This window comes from Ovis aries, chromosome 13, assembly GCF_016772045.2.
Source record: "Ovis aries strain OAR_USU_Benz2616 breed Rambouillet chromosome 13, ARS-UI_Ramb_v3.0, whole genome shotgun sequence".
Taxonomy (NCBI): domain Eukaryota; kingdom Metazoa; phylum Chordata; class Mammalia; order Artiodactyla; family Bovidae; genus Ovis; species Ovis aries.
Genome location: NC_056066.1, coordinates 45862892 through 45888679, shown reverse-complemented (window position 1 = coordinate 45888679; position 25788 = coordinate 45862892). Strand labels below are relative to the sequence as shown.

Genomic DNA, 25788 nt, shown 5'->3' with positions numbered 1-25788 from the left:
TCTATAGGTGATGAGTCCCCCTGAGATCTGGCTGTATTATTATTGCTGGGTGGAGAGAGAGCTCCGGGTGGAGTGTCTGTTTAGGGTTTTCATTGTACATTTGTGAAAAAGACAAATGAACCCCCCACCCCTTTTTTGGTATGTTACTTTTATTTTCACGCTGTATTATGAAATTTTTTCATTATAATAGGAATCTTAACAGGATTTATGTAGCAAAGCTTGGGGTCTGTATTATTAGACAAGCTTTTGGTGGCCCAAGGTGTACCAGTTTGACTGAAAAGCAATTTTAGAGACCTTTTGTAACCAGCTGTTTTCCTGATAACTGGGGATTGTAGTGTGTCCTGTTCTTGGAAATGACAGAGATGTTTAGTTGGAAAAATCTGGACTGTCACAGGAATTTCAGCTATTGGCAGTTCGTTTCTCATGTATTTCTGTCATCAGCTATAGCCGGAACCCAGAACTTTTTGTCTGATGGGCTCAGTCCTTGTGCGTTCATGTGCTTTCCACCACCACCTGAGGATGGCCTGGTGGGGACAATGCCCTGGCCCCCCTGTGACGTGCAGTCAGTGGGGCTGGACTCCGGCCATGTGGGCTGTCACTGTCATGAAACTTACTGTGGTGCTGGAACCCCTGCTGCCTTTGAAAGAAGCCCCCCAGCACCACCGCCTCCTGTGGAGGGCGGCAGAGTTGTCGCCCTGTTTTTAGTTTCATTTTGTTTTGTTTCCATTGCGGTAAAGAGGGGCCAGCAGCGGAGGCAGTCACTGGTCATTAAGCTTCCCCTGTGGGTGGCCGATGACTCCAGGCTGTGCCCAGCTGATGGTGTCTACACGTGCCATAAACTCTGGCATTGAAGAAATCGGAAATTAGCTCAGCATGGAATATTTCATTCTTAGAAATATCTGAGAATGCAGAGTTTTTTCTTTCTTTTTGCCTAAATTCCTTTCATATAATTGTTTACTTTATTCCTAGAGTGTGAACTCAGGTGCTTTCTTGTCTAAAGAAAACAAGATACGATATCTCACAGAAAAATTTCTTTCTGTCTGCACTTCTTCTGGGTCTGATAAGGTGTTGGCAGGATGCCTTGAACGCCCTGGGGCAGGGAGCAGGGTGCAGTGGCGGTGGTGCCTGCAGGAGGTTGCACCCATGCCTCTACACGTGTCATGTTCCGTGCAGCCCGTGTCACTTCTGATGGGTGCTGCACGCGGCTCTGAGGCCTGTGTGCACGCGACCTCGTCAGGGCCCTCGGCTGCATAGTGTCAGTACCCTCTGTCGTGTATTTTCTCATAGGACGCAGGGCCTGGCACTGCTGGTCGAGGGAGTGGTTCTGGGGTTTGGCTTCACTGTGACGTGAGCAGGAATGTCTGCACTGAGCCTGGGGACAGCTGGAGAGGGGCGTCAGGTGAGGTCTGGCCTGGTGCTGGAGGGAAGCTCCAGGGGAAGCTGGACTTGAAATCCCAGAAAGAAGGGGTGTGGTGCAAACCTGACTTCCTTTGAATGCTTGTTATCTCAGGGTCTGCTCCTTGGGGAGCTGGCCTTCCAGGACTCCTCAGAAGTTTGTGTCGTTGGGAGATGAGTTTCCATTTCTCACTCAGGTATTTGAGATCGTGAACTGCGGGAGCTGAGCATTCTCTAACTTGGGGAGGCCCGTGCTTGTGGGGGCGGTACTCTGAGGGCCCAGCCTGTCCCCGAGGATGGGTTCCTCCTTGGGGACCTTAGCTTCTTGAGCACAGCTTGGAGGCCAGTGGGTGGAAGGTGGGGGGCTGCCCGAGCCCTGTGAGCAGCATCGGTTAGATCCTTGTGGGTTTGTGCGCAGTGGCCATCAGGCAGGAGGGTGGCGGGGGCCACGTGTCACGTCACACCTGGGTCTGCACCCTCCATGCCCCTTATGCTGCCTGCAAAGGTGGAAGAGTTGTGAGGGTCTGCCTGGGCCCTGTTGCTGGAATGTGTGCTCTCTGCCTGCTCACTCTGCCCTGTCAGAGGCCCCATCCCCTTCAGAGTGAGAAGGCGCCTGTGGCTGGTGCCAGCGGAGTTGCTGCCTCCTGTCTCCGGGCTTCATTTTCCACATTGTGCACTTTCTTCCTTGGCCGGGAAGTTTCAGCAGATTGTTATGCAAAGCAGCAGCTTCCCTGTGTGATGGGGGGACAGCTGTGGGTCCTAATGAGGAGCCCAGCTTTCCATCTCCGCTGATGGAGGCCCACAGAGGGAGCGGAACGAAAGTTCTAGGCGTGCTGCGGCAGTGGAGCTGCTCTGTCAGCTGGAGGCACATGCTTGGCTGCTCTCGGCGACAAGATAAATGAGGCGGCGGGGGTTGGTGGGGCCGGGCCTTCCACCGCCCCAAGGGACCATGTGGGAGAGGCCTTGGGAGGACAGTTCTTGGAAGGACTGCAGCCAGCCTCTTGCTTTGATGCCCCACGATACCTGTCAGGGTCCTGATGGATTGAAACCCAGTGTCTATCAGCATTTCATTGACAGGGTTTGACAAGCTTTGTGGGACTTTTCCCACTAATTTAGCAGAGTGTTAACTGAGGTTTAACTGGGCCAGACCTCCTGAGGCCTCACATCCACAGGGAGGTCACCAGCAGTGGAGGTGTCTGCCTTAGGGCCTTGTCAGTGGCCGGGCGCTCAGATGGCCCTGTGACCTGAGGGGCAGCAGCACCTGGTTCCCACTCAAGCCTCCACTGTGTCCTTGTTGTCAGATGAGGAGTTTGGATGAGTCATCTGGTTGCTCTTGGGGTTACCCTTGTCTCCGTCTTTCTCCCTGTGGTGCACTCGGCCTTTGACCTTAACACAGTGCCCTCCAGGTCCATCCCTCTGTATGGACCGCATCCTCTTTACCCAGTCCTCTGTCAGTGGACTTGTTGGTTGCTTCTGTGTTGTGGTGTTGTAAACAATGCCGCCACGCACTTTGGGACGTGTGTATCTTTTTGATTTTTTTTTTTTTTCAGTTAAATACCCAGGAGTGATATTGCTGGGTCACATGATGGTTCTGTCTTTGAGGAATTTCCACAATGTTTTTCACAGTGGCTGTACCAATTTACGTTTGCATCAACGTTGTAGGACGGTTCCCTTTTCCCCACCCTCTCCAACACTGATCGCTTGTCTCCTTGATGACAGCCATTCTGACAGGTGTGGAGTACCAACTCACTGGGGTCTGGTGTGCATTTCCATGGTGATTAGTGATGTTGAGCACGTTTTCATGGGCCTGTTGGCCATCTGTAAGCCTCCCTTGGAGAAGTCTGTTCAGATCATTTTTTAAATGTTTTTTTGTTGTTGTTGGAATGAATTTTTTTTCCAGTGCTCTGATTGAATTGTCTGAAAGTCTCAGTTGGGATGAATGTTTAAGTGTCTGCTCTAGAGATTTCGGTGGGTCCTGACTATTTGGCCCATCTTGTCTGGGAGCCCTCTCCTTGCTCCACTGCCGGGATGTGGTGAGGCTGCCTTGGAGAGGTCAGTGCGGCCTCTGTGAGCCGGCAGGGGTTAGCAGGAGCACCAGTGAGCGGAGTTGACCACTCACGGTGTCCACATCCCCGCCTCTCTGCCCTCCCAACAGGCCCTGGGGTGGCAGGATTGGTGTCTGCTGTGCAGTGTGGACAGGGACTTGCTGACGAGGTTCTGACCCCGTGCCCTCTCTTGGCAGCACTGTGACCTCTGCCGTGTTTACCGTGGGAGATAACGTGGTCTCTGGCAGTGACGACCGCACTGTGAAGGTCTGGGACCTGAAGAACATGCGGTCCCCCATTGCCACCATCCGCACAGACTCTGCCATCAACAGGTGATGGGTGCTCCTCCATGGACCATTAGGGTGGCCTTAAGGGGGCTTGTGGCATGTGTTGGCTTCCTATAAACTTGTGTTCACTTGTAGGGCCTTGGGAAAAGTGCTTTAGACTCCCAGGAAAATATCTTTTATTGATCCTCTAATGTACATTCTGTATTCTATAAGTACTGAAACCTGGGTACAAAATCAGGTTAGTGTGTTGAGCTTTTTAAGAATTAAGAACAAATCATTTTTGGCCAGAGGTTACTGTGTAGCACATGTAAGTTACAGGGGAGTAACTCAGCCCGTTTTCTGATGCCATAGGCTGGTAACACCTCGGTTTGCTAATGTGTTTTGGCTTGAAGAGTGGAATGTGTGAAACCCCCACTACATTATCGCCTGTAATGTCAAAAACTCGTGTTGTCACCTGTTGGTTACATAACTAACTTTTCTCTCCTCCTACGCATTGTAGGATCAATGTGTGTGTTGGCCAAAAAATCATCGCCCTCCCCCATGACAACCGCCAGGTGAGGCTGTTCGACATGTCGGGTGTGCGGCTGGCCAGGCTCCCACGCAGCAGTCGGCAGGTGCGTGCTGGGGCCGCCTGTGCGGGCGGCTGGGGGCGGGCCTTGCTCTCTGATGTGGGAAGCTCCCAGCCAGCCTGGCTGTGTTCAGTGCTCCAGGAGCCCCTCCTGAAGGAAAGAAGTTAATTCTCACAGTGGGTTTTAATTACCTAAGTACATTCAAAACAATAGTCTCACATGCAGTCAGCAGAAGAAAGTTCACAATTTTACACCCTCTACTTACCAGGTCTCCATCAGAAGTACTTGGTCTTTTGACTCGAGAGCGCTGGGGCCCAGTGAGCAAAGGGGTGTGAGTGGGAGCATGGACCTAATGGGGGTGCTCTGGGCCCCCCACTCCCCAGCTTCCTAGCCCCTCCCCCCGCTGTGAGGGCACTGACACCAGTGTCCTGCTGTGGGCCTGGCGTTTGTAGTCTCTCATCTGGAGCCCTGGCTTCAGTGCCCGTCTCGGGTGACCCGCTGCAGGTTTCTCAGTGGTCATGGAGGGGAGGCCTTGATCCTGCAGTGGATGTCCCTCCACTGGCGGCCCTGGGCCTCTGGCCTGGGAAGGCCTCCCCAGTGTGTGGATGGCACCCCACCATGGAGATGTCTTGCAGAGGGAATTTTGGTGCTGTTCTGTTGAGAGTATGTTTTACTTATGGGATTTCTGTCAGCTTTTCTGAATTCTGCCCTGTACCTGTTGCATATTAAAGTAACAGGTCAGTGTGTCCACTTTAAACTCCCCAGATAGCCTGCAGTGTTTGTTCCAGCATTCTGAAGGTGGCGGGAATCTGCTTGAAAGGCTACTTATTTTATCTTTGTTTTATTTGGCACCAAAGGTATATTTCTAGCTCCTTTATCTCTTGAAGCAGTTATTTGTTCAAATGTACTTGGGGTCTTTGAGTGAATTATATTTGTTTCTTCCCACATCATCCATCCTCATTTATTCATTAAAACATCCCAGAGGATGTTAATCCTATTTAATGTTTAATGTTTAATCCCATTTCTGCATTCTTCCTGTTGACTGCTGTCTGACTCCTGTTCTTAGAGAAAGGGTCCTGAGGCGCTGGTTGGGCTGCACTGAGCTCAGCCATGTTCCCACCTCTTGTTTCACGGCAGCTCCCCCAGCAGCACAGGAGTTCTCCTGACTGGTCCAGTTCACAGCCCCCCTTTCTGACGGGTTGTGGGGGTATGGTCCTGCTCAGGCCCTGCTCTGACGGCGCTGTGCCTGGTTGCAGGGCCACCGGCGGATGGTGTGCGGCTCAGCCTGGAGCGAGGACCACCCCGTGTGCAACCTGTTCACCTGCGGTTTTGACCGGCAGGCCATTGGCTGGAACATCAACATCCCGGCGCTGCTGCAGGAGAAGTGAGGGCCGTTCCGAGGCTCCAGCCGGCTGGGGACTGTGCCTGCCGGCTCGCTGGGCGCTGGGACGCCGCGGCTGTGGGCGGTGGGCCTGAGCAGGGCGCTCTCTCCTCGCTGTACCCAGCTTGCATGAAGTGTCCAGAGGTGTGCCCTGTTGCTTCTTTCCGTTTTGTGTGTGTGGGCATTGCGGCCGTGAGGTGGACCCCTTTCCGTGGCCGCTGGTGTAGTGAGTCCCTGGTGTGTTGGGTGACAGGAGGGCGGGGCATCTGGGCGAGTGGTCAGTGGTCTCTGGAGCGATGGTGCATGTGTGCCTGTCCAGCGGGAGTGGGCAGAGATCTCACGTCTGTGTGGGGTTCTGGCGTCTGCTAACTCAGCTTCACCTCTGTGTTCTGTTACAGTTGTGAAATCTGCTTGGATTTTAGAAGTTAAAAAAAGCGTAGAGTGTTGAATTTGCAACATTTGGACAGTTTCTTTTGAAAAGAAAAATTTTCTGCTCTTTTTATGGAAAACCATTTCAATCTCCTGAGGTATCTCATGCTGGCAAATTCTGAAATAGAATGGTTTTAATCACTGATTGCAGATATTAAGTAAAATTTAAAGCACTTTAGTTTATAGCTGTGGTTATAAACAGTTTCTAGAAGTTTCAGATGACTTACCCATTGAATGTGACTTGACCTTTCTAGAAGGCCCTGCTACCTGAAGACAAACCTTATTTATTTTCTACACCTTGGGTTTGCATGTTTCCAAGTGGGTTCACTTCCTGGCGGCATCTGAGAGCCAGCAATGCAAATAAATGAGTTCTACCTCAGACATGAAGTATTTGGGAAACTTGGGTGTCACTGTTAGTGGCTCAGGCACTTGTGATTTAGAGCTGGAATGAGCTCATCCAGAAGGCAGGAGAGGTGGGCGCAGCGATGGCCCTGCCCAGGAAGGGCTGCCAAGGGCCCCTTCTGCCTGGAGCCTGTCACTCCTGCCTTCTCAGGACTTTCTGTCCAGTGTTCACAAGTCGTGTTTCTTGTTGAGTTACAGTTTGATAGCGAGACATCTCAGTGCCCCCCAGCCTCCCCCCTGCCCCATTTGTAACCCTTGGAGGCTGTCCTGGGACAGGCACAGAGAGGGACACTGGTAGCCATCGTGTCGGCCTCGTCCCATCACTGCTTCCATTTTGTGGTGTCACAGGTGGGGCGGCCTGAATGCTGGTCCTTCACCCGCGGGTCCTTGGGTCAGGCCCCTTGGTAGCCAACCTCAGGCCTCTCGGCCCTGAATGGTCAGGACTGGGTCTGCGGGACCCCTGGCTGGGTGGGAGGGAGATCTGAGTAGTGAAGGTGAGACGGCAGGAGTTTCAGGGCAGCTTTACAGCAGTGGCGGCTCAGGAGCTGATGTTGGAGTCTGACATTCCCTGACTGCAGTGTGAGGATGGGCCCCCACCCTGGGTCTCACTCAGAGCTGCCCTCCCGCCCCCACACACACCGGCTTCTCTCCTGCTTTAGTCTCACAGCTGAGTGTCTTACTAGAGTCACTGCTAGCAACATTGGAAACTGTCTGCATGTCATTGCTCCAGACTTACCCAGATCTCTGCCCCGCGGAAACAAAGGGCAGCGAGTAAACCCAGCGTGTGTGCCAGCCGTGTGGCCGTGCTGATGAGGCTCCACACGCAGCTCCATTTCCCTCCCTAGGGCTTGGCCCTTCTCAGGAGCGGGACCCACCACTGTGGTCACGGGGTGTCTTCAGGCGTCAAGAAGGAGCTGGGGGTGCTGTGTGTGCACACCTGTTTGTGCACTTGAGTGTGCGCGGGGATGTGTGTGCATGCGGCTGCAGTGAAATCATGTGGCCCACTGCCTTGATCTCATCTGAAGCAGTGTTTGGAAGTGGGAGTGGTTTTGTCCATGTGCCGATGAGTCCAGAATTTCCTGTCACAGCAGGAGGAAATGTGTGTTTACTGGAAACCATGTGTCAAGAGAATTTCTTGAGAGGTGTGTTGTTGGACAAATGACACCCTTTCTCAGCCACTGCACATCAATTTCTGCAGAGTGAAAATTCTGTACCTATTCTGGAACTGAAGAATCCTATGTAAATCATCTGTTGCTTAAATCTGTGAAAAAATAAGTTTTTTTGGGGGAAAGTGTGCATTTATAAGTGTTGTGTAGAAGCAGGTGTTTTTACTCTGTTGATGTAATTGTTCATAAGTGTTCAGTGTCTTCATTGCAGTATGAGATTCATTAAAAATCCATGTTCTGTAACTATTGTTGTAAAAGTGTTGTTATTAGGAGTTCTAAAAAATTATTTGGCTTTTTTTTCATGTTTTTGCTTTGGTAAAGCATTATTAATGGCTACTGAACATCACAATCATGTAGAAAGTGAACAAGTTAATTATAGTATTGCCCATTTGAAAAACTTTACTTTTAGACTTCAAAGCTCAATTGTGTTTTAATTTCTGTTATACTATAATTAAATAAACCAGATTATACTTCTCCATTCCTGCATCACCACCCCAGAATTTCTGAAGGGAGTTAATAACTTGACAAACTACAGTCCTTTGTCAAAGTTCCTCAGTTTCATAAGACATTTGTCTTGTCCTTACTATAGTTGAGCTTGTTTGAAAGTTGAAAACAATTGCAGTTACAGCAAGTGACCTGTTACAGAGAGAGGGCCTGTTTTCAGTGTTGAGTGCATGCTGGGATTGGCCGTGGCCCTGCTCACTGTTCTGTTCTCAGCCATGCGGGTGGAGCTGCATCTGCCAAGGGAGCCGTGGCAGGTGGCTCCTGGGAACCCGGCAGGTGGCAAGGCCCTGCCCGGCGTATCCTCCAGCCCTGCCCCAAACCAGGAGGACTTGTCACCCCAGTCCTGTGGGCCGCAGGTACACGTTCAGTCCCCAGAGCGTAGAGCTTCTCCACAATTTCTGCCTTATCCTACTCTTTGAAAATGTGAGTATTACCTAGATTTCATAATTATATCTCCAGTTGCATTTAAAGTTTGTATTAGTATAAAAAACTGAGAAGGCCAGGCTCGTATTGCTTTGATTTCATCAAAATGCCACCAAGGTGTGTCTCCCTCACTGTCCACAGGCTTTCTGTTTTCACTGAATAAATGGGGAGTCAAGGAAATTATTCCCTACATTGGGAGCACCTCTGCTTTATATCAGCACATGTTGTGCAGTCCCTGTTGTATGAAGAGGCTGAAAATGAAGTCACAAAACTGCTCTGAGTTTAACACCAGATTTCTAAGAACGTGAAGCAGCCTGGGGCCAGCATGCAGGTAGACTGAGCGCCCTTTGGTGCCTTGCGGGCTGGCTGTGTGCCTTCTGGGCTGGACAGGGCCTCCAAAGAGAGCACCTTCAAATCAGAGCCTCCCGTCAAGGCTGAAGAGAGGGTCATGAAGTGAGAGGGACGAGAGCGAGGTTTCGGCCACTTGAGAAGCGTGACCAGGTGTGGAGGGCTTCCATGATGGAGGCGGCTTGGTCAGGCTTTGGGAAGGGTGGCTTACTCCACGTGTGCCAGGCACTGCCAGACGAGTGCATGGGAGTCTGGTTCCATGGGATTCATGGTGAGTGTCGAGCGGGGGCCAGCAGGTGGAGAGGGCAGGGCTTATCCCATGATGAGGGCAGTTCCTGAGTCCCGTCATGCCAGCACACAGGTGTCCGTGGTACCCAAAGGGTGCTACGGTGTGTGAGAAGGACCCCTTTCTTCCCCCTCCCAACGTTAGGGATATGCTGGGAAATTTTAGCTATGCTTTGGAGACTGTAGTTTGTTACCTGGGCCAAGCTCATCGACTCCGTGCTGCCGGGCCCCTTGTCACCACTGGCCCACAACTCCATTCTCCTACCTGCGTGCTGGGCCAGCTGTTGCATGCTCCACCAGCCCAGACATGGCCATCACAGTGCTGCTTGCGAAATCTTGGAACTGGAACTGAGAAAGTCCATCTCTTGCCAGTAGTTCAACTATGAAAATATGCCAGGTGCTTCTGAGTGAAGAGAAAATAACTAGGATTCTGTGCTCAGCAAGACCTCCTTCAGGAATGAGTGTGAAGTGATGGCCTGTGGATAAACAGAAGCAGTTTTCACCAGCACCACTCCCCTAAGGGGTTCAGTTTAGTTCAGTTCAGTTGCTCAGTTGTGTCCAGCTCTGTGACCCCTTGAACCACAGTACACCAGGTCTCCCTGTCCATCACCAACTCCTGGAGTCCACCCAAACCCATGTCCATTTGTGTTGGTGATGCCATCCAACCATCTCACCATCTGTCATCCCCTTCTCCTCCTGCCCTCAGTCTTTCCCAGCATCAGGGTCTTTTGAAATGAGTCAGCTCTCCATATCAGGTGACCAGAGTATTGGAGTTTCAGCTTCAACATCAGTCCCTCCAGTGAACACCCAGGACTGAAAATGTAAAGGGACCTTTACAGGGATGTTCTGTAAGAAGAAAAAGTCAAAGGCATGGTTTCAAATGGACCAGCATATTGGCACACATCTGCACCAAGTTATGTCTGATTGGAGCTTGGGTTTTAAGTATCTGTTTTTGTTCTACTGGGGTTTGAAAGAGTTAAGTCTTTAAGTTATTAAATATTTATAGAGAAATTTCAATGCTAACCACAAAGAAAAACACCTTGGAAAGATTAAAAAGAAATGATTAGACATGGTTACTGTGAGGGGCCAGGAAATGTGGTAAATGAGAATGGGGTAGAAGTAAGTTTTTATTGTATTTCTTTTTATAGTTTTTGAAATTTCAGAACCATTGAAATATATTACCCGTTATCTGAGAAGTTTTTGCTTTTTTGAATATGTGACAAAAATAGAAAGGATTAAAATCAACCATATTTTAAATATTTTAAAACTTTAACATAGACATTAGAAAAGACATAAAATGACAGACCATCAGGTTTATTAATAGGAAGAGTCAATATTACAAAAGTGTCAATCCTCCCCATATTGGAGTGGAAACCCACTCAGGTATTCTCGCCTGGAGGATTCCATGGACAGAGGAGCCTGGGGGGCTATAGTCCATGGGAGAAACACAGAGTCAGATATGACTGAGTAACTAACACACCCACATCTCACAACAGAAGGAGAATCAATTCCAGCATTACATGTGAAAGACAGAACATTAAAAGAAAAACTGAAAAATTCTTAAAGAGATGGGAATACCAGACCATTTTACCTGTCTCCTGAGAAACCTGTATGGAGGTCAAGAAGCAACAGTTAGAACTGGACGTGGAACAATGGACTGGTTCAAAATTGGGAAAGGAGTATGACAAGGCTGTATATTTTCACTCTGCTTATTTAACTTCTATGCAGAGTACATGTGAAATGCCAGGCTGGATGAAACACAAGCTGGAATCAAGATTGCTGGGAGAAATAACCTCAGATATGCAGATAATACCACCCTAATGGTAGAAAGTGAAGAGCTAAAGAGCCTCTTGATGAGGGTGAAAGAGGAGAGTGAAAAAGATGGCTTAGAACTAAGTGTTCAAAAATCTAAGATCTTGGCATCTAGTCTCATCAATGAAGGGGAAAAAGTGGAAGTAATGACAAATTTTATTTTCTTGGGCTCCAAAATCACTGCAGATGGTGACTGCAGCCATGAAATTAAAAGACACTTGTTCCTTGGAAGGAAAACTGACAAACCTAGACAGAGTATTAAAAAGCAGAGATATCACCTTACTGACAAAGGTCTGAATAGTCAAAGCTATGGTTTTTCCAGTAGTCATGTATGGATGTGAGAGTTGGACCATAAAAAAGTCTGAGTGCCAAAGAATTGATACTTTTGAACTGTGGTGCTGGAGAAGACTCTTGAGAATCCCTTGGCCTGCAAGGAGATGAAACCAGTCAATCCTAAAGGAAATCAACCCTAAATATTCATTGGAAGGACTGATGCTGAAGCTCCAATACTTGGGCCACCTGATGCAAATAGCCAACTCATTTGAAAAGACCCTGATGCTGGGAAAGATTGAAGGCAAAACGAGAAGGGGGCGGCAGAGAATGAAATGGTTAGACAGCGTCACTAACTCAATGGACATGAATTGGAGCAAACTCCAGGAGATAGTGAAGGACAGGGGAGCCTGGCGAGCTCCAGTCCATGGGCTTGCAAAGAGCACATGTTCAAGGTCATGGCACCAAACACGGAACAACCAGCACACAGCACCAGGGGCTGGAAGGCAAATCTTGGTACATCTACACAGCAAGACATGACATAACAGAAACTGGATGACTCACATGCAGCTGTGTGCAACTGTTGGACCATGTGAAACCTCATGAGGCATGAGCCATCCAGCCTTGCATGTGATCATAGCCTCGTGTTTCGTGGGATGAAACCCAACATTCCGAATGGTCGTCTGTGGGCCAGGAATGGGGCTGGGGTGAAGGAAATGGTGAGATCAGGAAGAGCTGAGACTGGCACCGTGCCATTCCTCATCTGGATCCTGGGCACACAGGTGCCGGTCCTGATCTTGACACTGGGCCCATGGGCACTGATCCTGATCTGGACAGTGGACACACGGGCGCTGGCCCTGATCTGGAGGGTGGGCACAGGGGTGCCAGTCCTGACCTGGATGGTGGGCACATGGGTGCCAGCCCTGACCTGGATGGTGGGCACACGGGGGCCGGTCCTAATCTGGATGGTGGGCACATGGGGGCAGGTCCTGATCTGGATGGTGAGCACACAGGGGCCAGTCCTAATCTGGATGGGCACACGGGGGCCGGTCCTTATCTTGACACTGGGCACATGGGCACCGATCCTGATCTGGGCAGTAGACACACGGGCGCCGGCCCTGACCTGGATGGTGGGCACACGGGGGCTGGTCCTAATCTGGATGGTGAGCACACAGGGGCCGGTCCTAATCTGGATGGTGGGTACACAGGTGCTGGCCCTGACCTGGATGGTGGGCACACAGTTGCCATCCTGATCTGAACACTGGGCACACGGGTGCGTGTTCTAGTTCTCACACTGTATAACCTGAGTGCTCCTACAGATGTTCCTTTAATGTGTCTAACATCATACAACCAAGATGATAGAAACAGTTCTAAAGAGAAAGTGTTGGATCAAATGAATGCTGGTAAGATGAGGGAATTTGTAGTAATATTTTTCCCCACATCAGTTTCATGCTTATTGAAAACCCTGTTTTTTCACTTCAGATACTAGTTCTTCCACTTACCAACGTGTAGTTTTATCCTAAATTGTCTGATTTTCTTTCATTGTATGTTCCCATGGGAGGAAATGCAAAGCCAATTTTGTTCCAAATCATGTTCTTGAGAAAACAGTCACTAAGAGCACGCCCCTTTGACATCCTCGCCATCCTTGTGCAGTCATCTCTGGACCCCAGCCCTGCTTCAGTTAGCCGTGGATCCCAACCGCTCCTGCACTGCAGGTGGGTCCTGCACGTGTGCCGGCTCTTGCAAATGCAGAGCTTGCAAGTGCACCTCCTGCAGGAAGAGCTGCTGCTTCTGTGGCACCTGGGCCATGCCACGTGGGCCAGGGCTGCATCTGCAGAATGGCCTCAGACTTGTGCACCCGCTGCGCCTGAAGGCGGGGAGAGCCTGTTCTCCAGTGTCAATAGAACATGTACAAATGTGCAGTTTTTAAAAAATGCAACCTGACATGTTTGATACATCCCTTCCTTTCTTTTTTGTCCTATAAAATACAAGAATGATAATAACAGTGGTTGACTTAAAAAAAAGTCATGAAGGCAGTTGTCAAAAGGCAGAGTTTATACTGTCAAAATTGGGTTGTTGGTCAGATATATTTTATAAATCCTGGCTTTAAAGTGGGAAATGTAATAAGGATTTCATTTACCAGGTGTGATCATAAAACAATAAAAGTAGTTTTCTTATGTTCCTCATAAGTGGGGACTGAAGGCAATTTCAAATCCAGGAAACAGTCCAAAAATTGTGTTGAGCAGGGACCACGCGCCAGAGTAAGACTTTTTATTCTCACAGTCTTGTTTTGGGGAAAGCAGCATTTATTTGGCTAGGTGGGTAAGTTTTCATATATTTGCTAAAATAAAATCATTTTCTACAATGCATGTGTATTACTAATGTCTTCTAGCTCTGAATTGATTCTCAACAAATAACATAAAAATGTCCTGCTGGTGAACTTTTTCTGCTTTTCAGTGATAAAATTATTTGTGTATGTTCTGTAACTAATTCTCTCTATTGTAAATAGGAACCTGATTTTCCTTTTTTTAGACACAGTTTTATTGGGGTCTAATTGAATGTGTGAAATACACTGATCATATATGAAGTGTAAAATAGCTATGGATGGGGCAGAGGTGCTGGAGGTTGCGGAGCCAGGGTTTTAAACTACTCTGGTTAACATGCTAAGGGCTTTAGTGGAAATGGTGGACAGTGTGAGAGAGCCGATGGGAGTGATGTGAAAACCGTAAGAAAGAATCAAAACCCTGGGGCAGACATGAAGAATGCCTCTGAGGAGCCGTTCAGTAGACTGAACTGAGCGTCTAAACATGGGTCAATAGAAACGTCCCAACAGGAATCCAAGGAGGAAAAAAAGAACAAAAAAATCAGAAGAAAATATCCAGGGATGATTACAGAAAGGTGTGATGTTCCGCATTTGGGAACTGGAGGAGAGGACGGAGCAAGATTTGAAATAATAGCTGAGAATTTCCCAAAAGTAATGACATAAAGCAGACCACAAATCAGAGATGCTGGGGGGATGGCAAGTGCAGAAAGGCCAGAAAATCAACACTTGGGCACGTCACATTCAAACTGCAGAAGAGCAAAAACAAAATCTGGAAAGCACTGCGAATATACCACAGCTACAGGAAAGAGGGATTAGAGGAACATGGGACGTTTCATCAGAAACCACGCCGGCGAGAGAAGAGTCAGACAGTATGTGTGTGTGTGTGTGTACAAAGCAGTCATCGTGCTCATGGATTCTGTGGTCGGGTTCAGAAAGGGTGTGTCGGAGATGACTTTTTTCTCCATGATGTCTGAGAGGATCGCATGCTGGGAGCGGTGCAGTCACGGCTCTGGAGTCTTCTGCAGGTGTCTTCATGTGCGTCTGGCCCCTGAGCTGGCTCGATATGGAAGGCTGGCTCAGCTCAGAAGCCACCTCTTATGTGGACTAGGCTCACGGCATGAAGGCCTCAGGGAAATCTCCTTCCTTGGCAGAGGCCTGGATGTCAACAGTGAGCGTCCCATCTGTGGGGCAGAAGCGGGGGCCCGCAGCACCCCTGCCTGCCTGGACACTGTGTTGGGTGCTTGTGTATTAGCTGCTCACTGAGCCTCACGGCCACAGTTTACGGGTAGGTGGTCCCTTCCCGGTGTCTCAGCATGGACCGGAGAGGGAAAGAGGGTTCTGGCTGAGAGTCCAGCTCTGGGGTTGGTGCTGATGGTGCTGACCCTGACATCGGGTCTCTGCCCATCTGGCCCCCGGGGCTCCCAGGCTGTGGCCGTGCTTCCAGCTGCCCTATCCCCACATCCACCCACCAGCACCTGCTTTGACCACGTCCACATGTGTCTCCCCTAGGGGACAGAATGGCGGGTGTCTTCTCTGAGCTGTGGGGTGTCCAGGGGCAGAGGAGCCCCCTTTTGGAAGGGGGGTGGCCCAGCAACAGGCAAGAAGGGCAGTGGATGTGTCTGGTCTAGTCCCTCTGCAGTGACCCTGATTTATCTCTGAATCTCTGCACACTTCCCAGTGGCTGCCTCTTGAAATAGTCCCTATGAGCATTTATAAATTAGGGCTTCTGATGTCTCTCATCGAGGCAGGGCAGCTTGCATTTCCCTTTTCTCACCTCTGAACTCTTCCTGCAGATGACCCTGCCCAGGGTGGTCTTGGCCTCTGTCTTCACGCCCCCACCAGGTGCCCTTGCCTCCCTGTGATTATTGCAGCACCCCCACCCCCGGCACCAGACTTGCCTGGTCACCTGGTCTGTGGCCTCCTTGTTTCATTGGAAAGCAGTGCTGTCCACTGCTGATTATGTCTGGCCTGTGTTGTGGACATCGTTTAATTTTTTTAAAAATTGCTTTGTGTTCATTGCCACCAACTAGTCTATGAGCTCTTTAGGACTAGAGAGCACATGTGTTTTATTATCTCTAAGGATGGAGGACAATGGGTTGTTCATAGCAAGTCTCAATAAATATTATTTATTGAAGAACCTGGAGAGTGATCACTTTGACCCTTCCTGTTAGTGAACGGTTGGAGTCCTGTGATGGCAAGGAGGGCAGAAAAACCTCCAGACTTGAGTAGTAACTCGTCATTGTGACTATTTATTACCAAAAACAAACACATTCCCCTTCACATACTTAAAGAATCCTCATCACAACCCTTTGCTGCAGGTATGATTCTGTTGTTAAAAGATGAGGGATTAGGGTTCAAAGGCAGGAGCCACCTTGTTCAGAGCTGTGGGTGAACGTGGTCTTCCTGATGCCAAAGTGAAAGTTGCCCAGTTGTGTCCGACTCTGTAACCCCGTGGACCATACAGTCCATGGAATTCTCCAGGTCAGAATCCTGGAGTGGGTAGCCTTTCCTTCCTCCAGGGGATCTTCTCAACCCAGGGATCGAACCCAGGACTCCCACATTGCAGGCGAATTCTTTCCCAGCTGAGCCACAAGGGAAGCCCAAGAATGCTGGAGTGGGTAGCCTATCCCTTCTCCAACGCATCTTCCTGATCCAGGGATCAAACTGGGTTCTCCTGCATTGCAGAAGGATTTTTCACCAGCTGAGCCACCAGGGAAGCCCCAATTCACCATGCAAACAGCCTCCACCCACTGAGGAAACCAACTAATCAGGTGCCGGATAAGCTGAGGTCAGTGCAAAGAGATTCACGGGTCCTCAGGGTGCCCAGTTTGGGTGGCAGCTGAGTCCCTGCTGGACGGGGGGGGCGGGTGGTGGTGGTCCACAGAGCACCCCTAGTCCCTGTGAGCTCTCGGTGTGGAGAACAGGTTTTTCTTGAAAACTTGAAGCAGCCCTTGCTGAGGGGCCTCAGTTCTGGGGTTTAGTGGAGAAGCTCAGCAACTTCACTGGCTCCTTGCACCAGGCACCCGATGTGCGGCCTTGCAGAGCAGCGCAGGCTCTACAGGTGGGATGTCTGCAGGAGGGAGGCAGAGACTGACCATCACGGTCATAGCCACAGCCAAGGGGGGCGAGGCCGCTGCCTTCGAGGCTGAGCTGCAGTTCCGCGTTCCCAGTAGGGCTTCTCCTCCTGTCTGTGGCCACACGCCTCCACAAGAGCTGCTTCCCTGAGGGCGCAAAGGCTGCCCGTCTGGACAATGGGCCCCTCGGCCCGGCCAGGCAGCGAGTGTCCCCTGTCCCGGGCTCGTTCATCCGTGTGCCTCAGCTCGAGGAGGGGACGATGGATTTTAGTACCCCCTCTTCTCCCAACTTTGGCTCCCCAGGCTGGGGGCAAGGGTCAGAAGTCACTCTGGACACTGACCCCTCGCGGAACAGAGCTCGGGGTGGAGAGCTCCCCATTGGCCTCTTGCAGACGCCCTGGATGTGGTCCTGGCTGAGGTTGTCACTGCCTGTGACACTGCCCTGCCGGGTCGGGATGGAAAAGAAATCCCACATGCAGGGAGGAAGGTTCCCTTTTCACGTCACTAGATGCAGCCTGACTCACCCACAGGGGACCGCAAGTGCGATGGACACTTATACTTCTGGCTACCGGCTTTCTGAACCCTCTTCTCTAGGCAGAGACCCCAACCCTGGCAGAAGCAGAGCCTGAGGCCTGGAGGCTGGATCTGGGGGGAGAGTGGCCAAGAGGGGCTGACGTCCCTGATAGTGAGTGTGGCTCAGCCCCAGCCCAGGGCACTCAAGGCCAGAGGTCAGCCTTGGTCAGCCCCTATGTCCTCAGCCTCCGGCGGGGCTGCCCCGGCCTCACACAGCCCCCGCTCCCTGCAGGTGGGAGCCCGTGGGGACCGGAAGCAGCTGCTGCTTGGCAAGAGGGGTTCTCCGAGTGTGCAAGGGAATTGTGGAGGCTCCTCCTCCCCTTGTGTCCAGGACCTGTCTCCCTGAGGGTTCACAGTGCTGCTGAGTGACCCTCCCGCCCGGGTGCCCCGCTCCCCATGGGGGGACTGGCTGGTCATATGGTCACTGTCCTGTCCCTTGAACTTGGGTGAACTTGGGTCTGAGGAGCCCCCACATGGAGTCTGGGTGGCCCCGTGTCCAGACCACAGGCTAACTCTCACCAGGCCGCTTTCCTGGGAGGAAGGACCCTGAGCTGACCTCCTGGCCGCCAGGTGCCGTTTGTCTCCTGTGGGCGGTGTGGTCCCCTCCAGCTCCAGCTCCAGCTGGAGTGGCCCTGGGGGGGAGGGCGACTCCCAGTGGACTTTGTCTGTGAGACCCAGGGGACAGCCTGAGTCATCGCCTGCGCGGACACTCTTGTGGCCCCACCTGTGATAGGATGGTCACACGCTGCTTGCACTCAGCCCATTCACCTCACCTGGAGTCCCTGTCCCCTGAGTCCCTGTCCCCGGAGTCCTTGTCCCCTGAGTCCCTGTCCCCAGAGTCCCTGTCTACCAAGAGTCCCTGTCCCCAGAGTCCCTGTCTACCAAGAGTCCCTGTCCCCCGAGTCCCTGTCCCCTGAGTCCCTGTCCCCCTAGAGTCCCTGTCTCCCGAGTCCCTGTCCAGTGGAGTCCCTGTTCCCCGAGTCTCTGTCTCCCCAGAGTCCCTGTCCCTGGAGTCCCTGTCCCCCGAGTCCCTGTCCAGTGGAGGTGGAGTCCCTGTCCAGAGGAGTCCCTGTCCCCCTGGAGTCCCTGTCCCCTGAGTCCCTGTCCCCCCGGAGTCTTTGTCCACCAAGAGTCCCTGTCCCCTGAGTCCCTGTCCAGAGGAGTCCCTGTCCCCCCAGAGTCCCTGTCCCCCTGAGTCCCTGTCCCCTGAGTCCCTGTCCCCAGAGTCCCTGTCTACCAAGAGTCCCTGTCCCCCGAGTCCCTGTCCGGTGGAGTCCCTGTCCCCGCAGAGTCCCTGTCCCCGGAGTCCCTGTCCCCCCAGAGTCCCTGTCCGGTGGAGTTCCTGTCCCCCCAGAGTCCCTGTCCCCCGAGTCCCTGTCCCCCCAGAGCCCCTGTCCCCAGAGTCCCTGTCCCCCCATAGTCCCTGTCCGGTGGAGTCCCTGTCCCCCCAGAGTCCCTGTCCCCCCAGAGCCCCTGTCCTCGGAGTCCCTGTCCCCCCATAGTCCCTGTCCCCCGAGTCCCTGTCCCCCCAGAGTCCCTGTCCGGTGGAGTCCCTGTCCCCCCAGAGTCCCTGTCCCCGGAGTCCCTGTCCCCCCATAGTCCCTGTCCCCCGAGTTCCTGTCCCCCCAGAGTCCCTGTCCCCGGAGTCCCTGTCCCCCCAGAGACCCTGTCCCCAGAGTCCCTGTCCCCCCAGAGTCCCTATCTGGTGGAGTCCCTGTCCCCCCAGAGTCCCTGTCTGGTGGAGTCCCTGTCCCCCCAGAGCCCCTGTCCCCAGAGTCCCTGTCCCCGGAGTCCCTGTACCCCCATAGTCCCTGTCCGGTGGAGTCCCTGTCCCCTGCTTCTGGCCACCAGGGGGCATCTGTTGTCTTTTTCACCTTGGGCTTGTTTCCCTCCAGACTGGGGCCTGATCTCAGATGCACTCCTGTAAGAAGATGAAAGTTCAGAAGCTGACCCTGCCGTTTCTTCGTGCGGGCAGACCTTCTGTGGATTCTGAGCCCCTAGAACTCTGCCTGATGAGAAAGGCCCAACACCCGAGGAAAGCACAATTGTGCTTAATGTTTTTATTCACTTAACAGAAACATTCACTTATCAGATTTCACTTTTCTGTAAAGTGCAATTTACAGAACTCAGAGGCAAATTAACATATGTAAATTCATATTTTAAGGTTTCGGATTTTTTTTTACAAATATTACAAATGTACATTGATCGTTACAATATTGCCATTCAGTCATGCTTTTCATGTACATACTTTACTTTCACTTAAGAATTACTATTTATTAAGTTCATTTTGCTTAAAAAATGCTGAAAATTAACTGGGCACTGCTGGGAAAGTGTTTTTCCTTTTTTACTGATGCATGTACTGCAGAGTGGTAGAAGCCTAGTGCCTGCGTGACACGCGACCCTAGAGTCCAGGTTGTTTGTCTTTGGAGGGTGTTTCTCCCCGGCTCCCTTTCTCACAGGAGCTGGGAACCAGGCGTTTCTTTCTCCAGGGCCGGTGCTGCCCACACGTCCCTGCAGCGGTGATACGACTGGGCCTGCGTGTTCAGAGCTGTGGTGTCAGTGTCCCTTTTGGTGGACAGGCTCCAGGGCTCTGAAGAGACTGAACACGAAATCACAGGAACACGCCAGGGGCCGCCTAGTCCTGAGCAAAGACCTGAAACAGTCAACGGAGTGGGCTCAGGGCAGACACGCACCCGAGACCTGGCGCGCAGTGGTGCCAGGATGGGGGGCCAGGCAAGAGAAACGGGGGAGGTCGAAGAGGGAGAGAGCGTGAGAAAGAAGAGGCAGCCGGAGGCAGCAGCTGCCTCTGCCTCTTGTTTCTGCCTCCCCGCACCCGCCACTTGCACCCTTCATTTGATCTGATTCAGTTTGTGGGGGTATCTTAGCAGGAGCTGGAGCATCCCGCACTCCAAGAACCTGCAGTGTAGCAGCGGGGGGTGAGTCAGGACTGGGCAGAGGGCAGGCAGGGGCCCCCAGGGGCCCTCCCAAGTCAGAGCTTCCTTCCCACCGCCCACCCCCTGCAGGGACTCCATGCGGGGCCAGGGGGTATGTGGGACGATGGGGAGGAGCTCAGGCTCACCTGGCCGCTGAGGGGTGGTCCATAAACAGGCTTTCCTGACTTCCCTTTGGTCTCATCAGAAAGTGCTATTTGTTGTATTTTGGGGCCAATTAGACGATTTCATTGGAATGGCTTCTTAAAAAATGGGTATAGAAGTTTCTCTAAATTAAAAATGTCTAAGTTTCAAATGTCTTTTTAATTTCTTTAAACAAGATACTATAGACACATCTTGAAATTTTTAATCTAAAAATAGGATTTCATCAAAATACTCTAACTATTCTATTCTGGGCATTGATATACCTTGTATTTACGACTTATGGCTCTCCAGACATGATAAACATTATACTGAAAAAAAAAAAGAAAAAGTGCATTTAACTTTACCGGTAAGAACAGAATACTGTGAAAAAGGAATCATGTGGGAAAATATGAGCTGTGCCTGCTTGAAAAGCTCATCGATGGTTCTGAGGAACAGTGGATGTTAAGACACTGTAGCCTCCAGCCATGAACAGACTCAGGAGCAAAAGGCAACAGCAGTCATAGACCTGCACATCCTTTGCTTGGTAAAAACGAAACACAAATCTCGAATCGAGCAACTTGCTGTCACATGTGCGACCCGCTGCCCCCTCCCGACTCTGCAGGTGGGTCCCGCCAAGACGCTCTGGACATGGAGCCCCAGGCCTCCCCCCATGGAGCCGTGTGCGCTGGGGAGGGAGGTGGATGCCATGGGGCTGGTGGATGTGACTCAGCAGGGCAAGTGTGAGTGCGGAGGCATAGATGGTGCTCCGGCAGGTTCTGCGGGCGGTGGACGGTGAGCCCCTTCGTTGGCTCTGTCCTGCTTTCAGGGGAACTCAAGTTTTCTTCTCACAGAGACCACAGGTGGGGTCCAGGAGGTGTCAGGCTCTGCTTGACTCAAACTCCCCAGGTTTTTCCAATTAAAATGTGCAGGCGGGCCCACCTAAGCAGGGCCAGGCTCCTGGGGCCTGGAGAGGAGGGAGAGGCACCTCTGGGCTCCAGGAGGACCTGAGCTGGGCCCTCCCACCACCCTAGACCCCTCCTCGAGCTTTCAGTTGTCCCAGCTCCTGTCCCCACTTGCCCTCCTGTGCCGGGAACCCCGGGGCCCCTCCTCGTTTCCTGCTCACTCATGGCAAAGTGCCAGGCCCTGAGCCCTGGCTTCCTGCTGCCCCTGGACCCTTGTCTTGCTGCAGGTGGGCCCTGCAGATGACTCCTTGTCCACCTCTCCTGCCTAGAGGCACCCTCCTGACACGACAGACTGGCCCCAGGCTGGTGCTCACAGGCACTGAGTGTCAGGTGCCAACCTCCTCAGGAGCAGCTGTTTATATATCAGTTGGGGTGGTTTGTGGAAACCCAGTGCCTCAGATGAACGTGAACATGCAGCCCTGACCCAGGCCCTGGGAGAGGCTCATGACGGGTGGGTGGGCGCCCTCTGAGCCCCTAAGCAAGTACTTTGGGTGGCACCCCCACCTCGTTTGTGGGTCACCCCTGCAGCATCCCTGTCATTTGCTCTCTGTGCCGTGAGATCCTTCGTATGAAGCATGGATGGTGTCCCCGAGGATTAGCTCAGGGCGCTGCAAGCTGGGGTTCTGCTCAGAGCCAGGACCAGGCTGTGCCTCCAACCTTGAGAGAAGGGCTCCGACTCAGGCTCCAGAGTCAGAGTCACAACCGGCCCAAGGCCTCTAGCTGTCTGAACTTCGTTCAGTGAGACGTCGGAGGATCAGAGACTTACATCAACTGGCCTTGACCCTGGCTGTGTAAGAATTAAGATTTTACTGTCTTTCCTCAGTTATTATGAAAGATCACTATGAGTCATCTGTTTGCAAGAACGTTTTCATCTCTCTTGAAACTTTATCTTGGAAAAGTTGTCCACTGCCGTGCCAGTCTTCTCTTGTGCTGAGTTTGACTTTATGTTAAATCCTAGGAGAAGCGTCTCCTTCCAGACTTGTGACAAATACCGGCAGCTTGCTTTGTCTCGCTTTTGCCCGGTTGTTGTGGGATCTGTGAGTGCAATGCTGTGCCTGCATTTCTCAGCTTAAGTGAGGAGCCTGGGCTGCTATGGAGCTTTGCTGTCTCTATTTTGCACCAAGAATGCCAGATCTTTTAACTGGAGGAAATAGGGGCTGGTTGACCAGTATGATGGAGCCAGACATGAGTCCTCGGCGGTGAGAGGTGTACGATGGGCTGAGGGTGTCCTGGGTGTCTCCCTACTGCATGCAGCGGGCTCAGGTTCCTGCCCCCTCAATCCCGGGTGGCCCAGATGCGTGAGGTGGGGGACCCAGAAGTGGCAGAACCCTGCTTGCTGCGCTGCTGCAGCTGCTTGAATGAAGGTTTTGTCATTCAGGATGGAGATCGGAGAGCCAAGATCGGGGACCAAGATCCGGCAGGTTCCGTGTGCTCTGGGCTTGCTTTCTAATAAAGCTCAGTCACAAGGGCAGGACTCGGTCTGGGATGAGACGACTCCAAGTGGCTCAGACCTCGTCTGTGCTGTTGAGTCGTCATCCACCAGGGACGCAGCCATGGGGGCGATGGTGTGGGGCTCTCGTCACTGGATGTCCACAGATGGGTCCCTCAGATCTTTGATCGTGGCCCTGGTGCTTTGGGAACTGACCCTTTGCTCTGTGAGAATGGTTCACTCTCTGGTCCTGTTTTGGGGCTCCTTAATATCATGCACCTCGAGTCCTTTTGAAAGGAAGTGGAATAAAAACTGAAACCGATGAACGCGACAGCTCGTGCTTTCTGGCTTCTTTGGGGAGGAGCCCATGGCTTTTCTCTTCACTCGTGGCTTACCCTGAAGTCCCACATGCTGTGCTTGTGGGAGCCCCTCGGTCGGGAGGTGCGTGGCGGGGTTGGGGCGCTGGGTGGGCCTGGCTGCTTCTCACCAGCTACACCTCGGCACTTTTCAAGGCAGCACTTGGCACCTCTGGCCTGAATGGAAGCTCCCTTGGACACACGGGGGAGGGAGACAGGGCCGTCTGTGCTGGAAGCGGGGTGTGGTGGGCGACCTCGGTCCTGGCCTCCTGGGAGCGGCCATCAGAGAGGCACCACGCCCCTAACTCAAGGCAAGTTGCTCACCCGAGCTTGGACACGCATGTTTCTGGAAACCAGAGGAAAGCGAACGCTTGGTGCGGGTCAGCACCGTGGGGGCGCCCGCCGCACGCAGCGTGCCCCGCCGGCCTCACAGCGCTAGCAGGAACTGGTCTTGCTCGGGTGGCTTCCTCACCCATGTGCCCAGGCCGGCCTTCTGGAACGCTCTGCACAGCTGCTGTTTGACGGCCTGGTAGGTGCGCGCCCCCAGCTTGGCCTCACAGTACATGGATGGTGTGTCTCCGTGCCGTGGGATCCGCGTGCTCAGCTGTGGAACAGAGCGAGAGGGGCCGTGAGCCCTCCGGGAGCGGCCTGGCCAGCGGGGGCTGTGGTGGGGGTTCCAGCTGCTCGGTGGCCGGTCCGCAGCCCTGATACTCACTGCCATGTAACTGTGGGGACCTAACCTTGGAGCATCTGTCTCCTGTCTGAACCGGAACCACATTGACTCTGAAGTCCCCGTAGACTTTTCACAGGCTGGGCCGGCCACAGCCGTTCACCACTGAGCCCCTTTCCATCTGTTTCTGGGGCCACAGGGAGAGCCTGTTGCGGGTGGGGGACCTGCTTGGAGGGGCCACGTCTGGGGTCCCCAGAGGACCAGTTGGTGTGTCTGCAGTCACCTGGCCCCACCTGTGCCCCCCGCCATCCCCTGCCCTCAGACCCTGGGAGGGAGCGGCCCTCACCTTGCCGTAGAGCCGCGCCCAGCGCGCCGAGAGCCTGTGCTTGCAGAGCCGGGAGGAGCGGCCACAGCTCCGCCTCCCGGTGGTGGCGTCGATGACCTCCACGTCCGCTGTGCCCACCACCCAGTTCACGCTGAAGTGGGGCGCCTTTCCAGGCTGTCGCGCTTCCGCTTGACTCACTCCTGCCAAGAGAGGCCAGGTGCCGGGTGTGAGCGCTGCCTGCCCAGCAGGAACCAGGGCTGAGGGAGGGGTGGGCAGCCGCTGTCACTGGGCTCGGGTGCACCCAGGGCGTTGGAGGCAAGGCTGTCCAATGAGGACACAGCCCGCATGTCTCCTCTCTGGATGTTTGTCCTATGGACTGGGGAATGGATGGAGTCATGGGAAGGCTGCCTGAGAACACGTGTTCATGGGACACCTCCTGCGTGCCAGCTTCCCATGGGGTGGATACCAGGGTCACGGACACAAGATGGAGTGAAAAGAAGCGAAGCCTGAGTGTGCAGGGCTGCCTGCATGGCGAGGTGACCAGAGGGCCCAGTATGGACTGGAAACTGGCCTGTGTTTGCATTTCAAGACAGCAGAGCATTAAACTGGTTCCTTCTAAGCCCAGGGGCTGCTGTAGATTCTAAACCACAGAGGACGGTGGCCTCAAGGAGGGGCGCTGACCCTGGGCCCTTGGCCACGTGCCTTCCATGCCCTTCCACTCTGTGTGCAGCCAACATGGCCAGTCCCCAGGTCCTGCCGGGGTCACACAGGAGTGGGCAGAGGTTGCACTTGGCCTCATGTTCACGGTCCTGATGCTGCAGGGTGTTCAGCCCAGCCCCTCCCCCCCCCCACCCCCTTCGCCCTCCCGACACCTGGATCCAGCCACGGGACACCCATCCTGTCCACACGCTGCTCCTCCACAGCCTGCTGCTCCTGAGCGGGCGGCTGGATGGCTGGACAGTGGATGGGACCACTTAGTTCCCAGGGCAGCAGCGCCTGGTGCTGGAAGTCACTGCACTGCAGACCCAGCCCCTGTGGGCGCCAACCTCCTCGGAGAGCCACCCCCAGGCTGTTGGTGGCCATCATCTGCCTGGGCTCAGGCCCGGGGACTCCTGGGCACTGCTTTGGGCCAGACTTGCAGGCACTGTTCATGGTGGGGAGGGGTGTGAGGGGACCCTGTCCACCACAGGTCAGCCCAAGGTCACAGCGAGGAAAGCTGGGCCATGGTCCTAGATGGCCCCTGAGACCCCTGTCCCATGGCCTCCCTGCAGTTTCCCGAGGCCCCTCTCTGGCCCTGGCATCTGAGGGGGCTCCCTAATTCTGGCAGAGGGTTGCAGGTCTTAGGAACAGGGTCTCGTGCATAAGAAGCCTGGGTCTCTGAGCACCAGGCAGGCCTAGCTCCAATGCTCTCCTGCCCTGTCTGAGCTCTGGGGTCCAATGCTGTCCTTGGCCGGGGACCACCATGGGGGCGGGGGGATCAGGGGTGGGAGGTGCCTCCTCTGGGGAGCTGGCCTGGCCTGTGGGCACCCTCACAGCTTAGCGCCTCCTGTTTTCACTGCCACCCCGTGGGTACCACCAGTGCCCCTCGGCTCCTAAGTGAACAATTTCAGGGTCCCACACACTCCTAGGCTGACTCTCACCACAGCCCTCCACCATCTCTGTCTCCTTTTTCCGAGGATCTCATCC

At 53.2% G+C, this 25788-nt stretch overlaps 2 protein-coding genes across 7 annotated transcripts in view; one reads left to right on the top strand and one right to left on the bottom strand.

The window, feature by feature from the left end:
• The window catches only part of WDR37 (WD repeat domain 37), a 37922-nt gene extending 30005 nt beyond the window's left edge, over nucleotides 1-7917 (top strand). For all 6 annotated transcript variants that reach the window (XM_060397582.1, XM_042229713.2, XM_012188647.4 and 3 more), the window contains exons 12-14: nucleotides 3638-3772; nucleotides 4227-4341; nucleotides 5553-7917. In XM_060397582.1, coding sequence (XP_060253565.1) covers nucleotides 3638-3772; nucleotides 4227-4341; nucleotides 5553-5684 — 382 coding nt within the window. In that variant the 3' untranslated portion in view covers nucleotides 5685-7917. The remainder of the gene's footprint in view (nucleotides 1-3637; nucleotides 3773-4226; nucleotides 4342-5552) is intronic.
• Nucleotides 7918-19331: 11414 nt separating this feature from the next.
• Nucleotides 19332-25788, bottom strand: part of ADARB2 (adenosine deaminase RNA specific B2 (inactive)) — a 241315-nt gene continuing 234858 nt past the window's right edge. The window contains exons 9-10 of the mRNA XM_027976809.3: nucleotides 24124-24302; nucleotides 19332-23711 (exon numbers count right to left, since the gene is read on the bottom strand). Coding sequence (XP_027832610.2) covers nucleotides 23535-23711; nucleotides 24124-24302 — 356 coding nt within the window. The 3' untranslated portion in view covers nucleotides 19332-23534. The remainder of the gene's footprint in view (nucleotides 23712-24123; nucleotides 24303-25788) is intronic.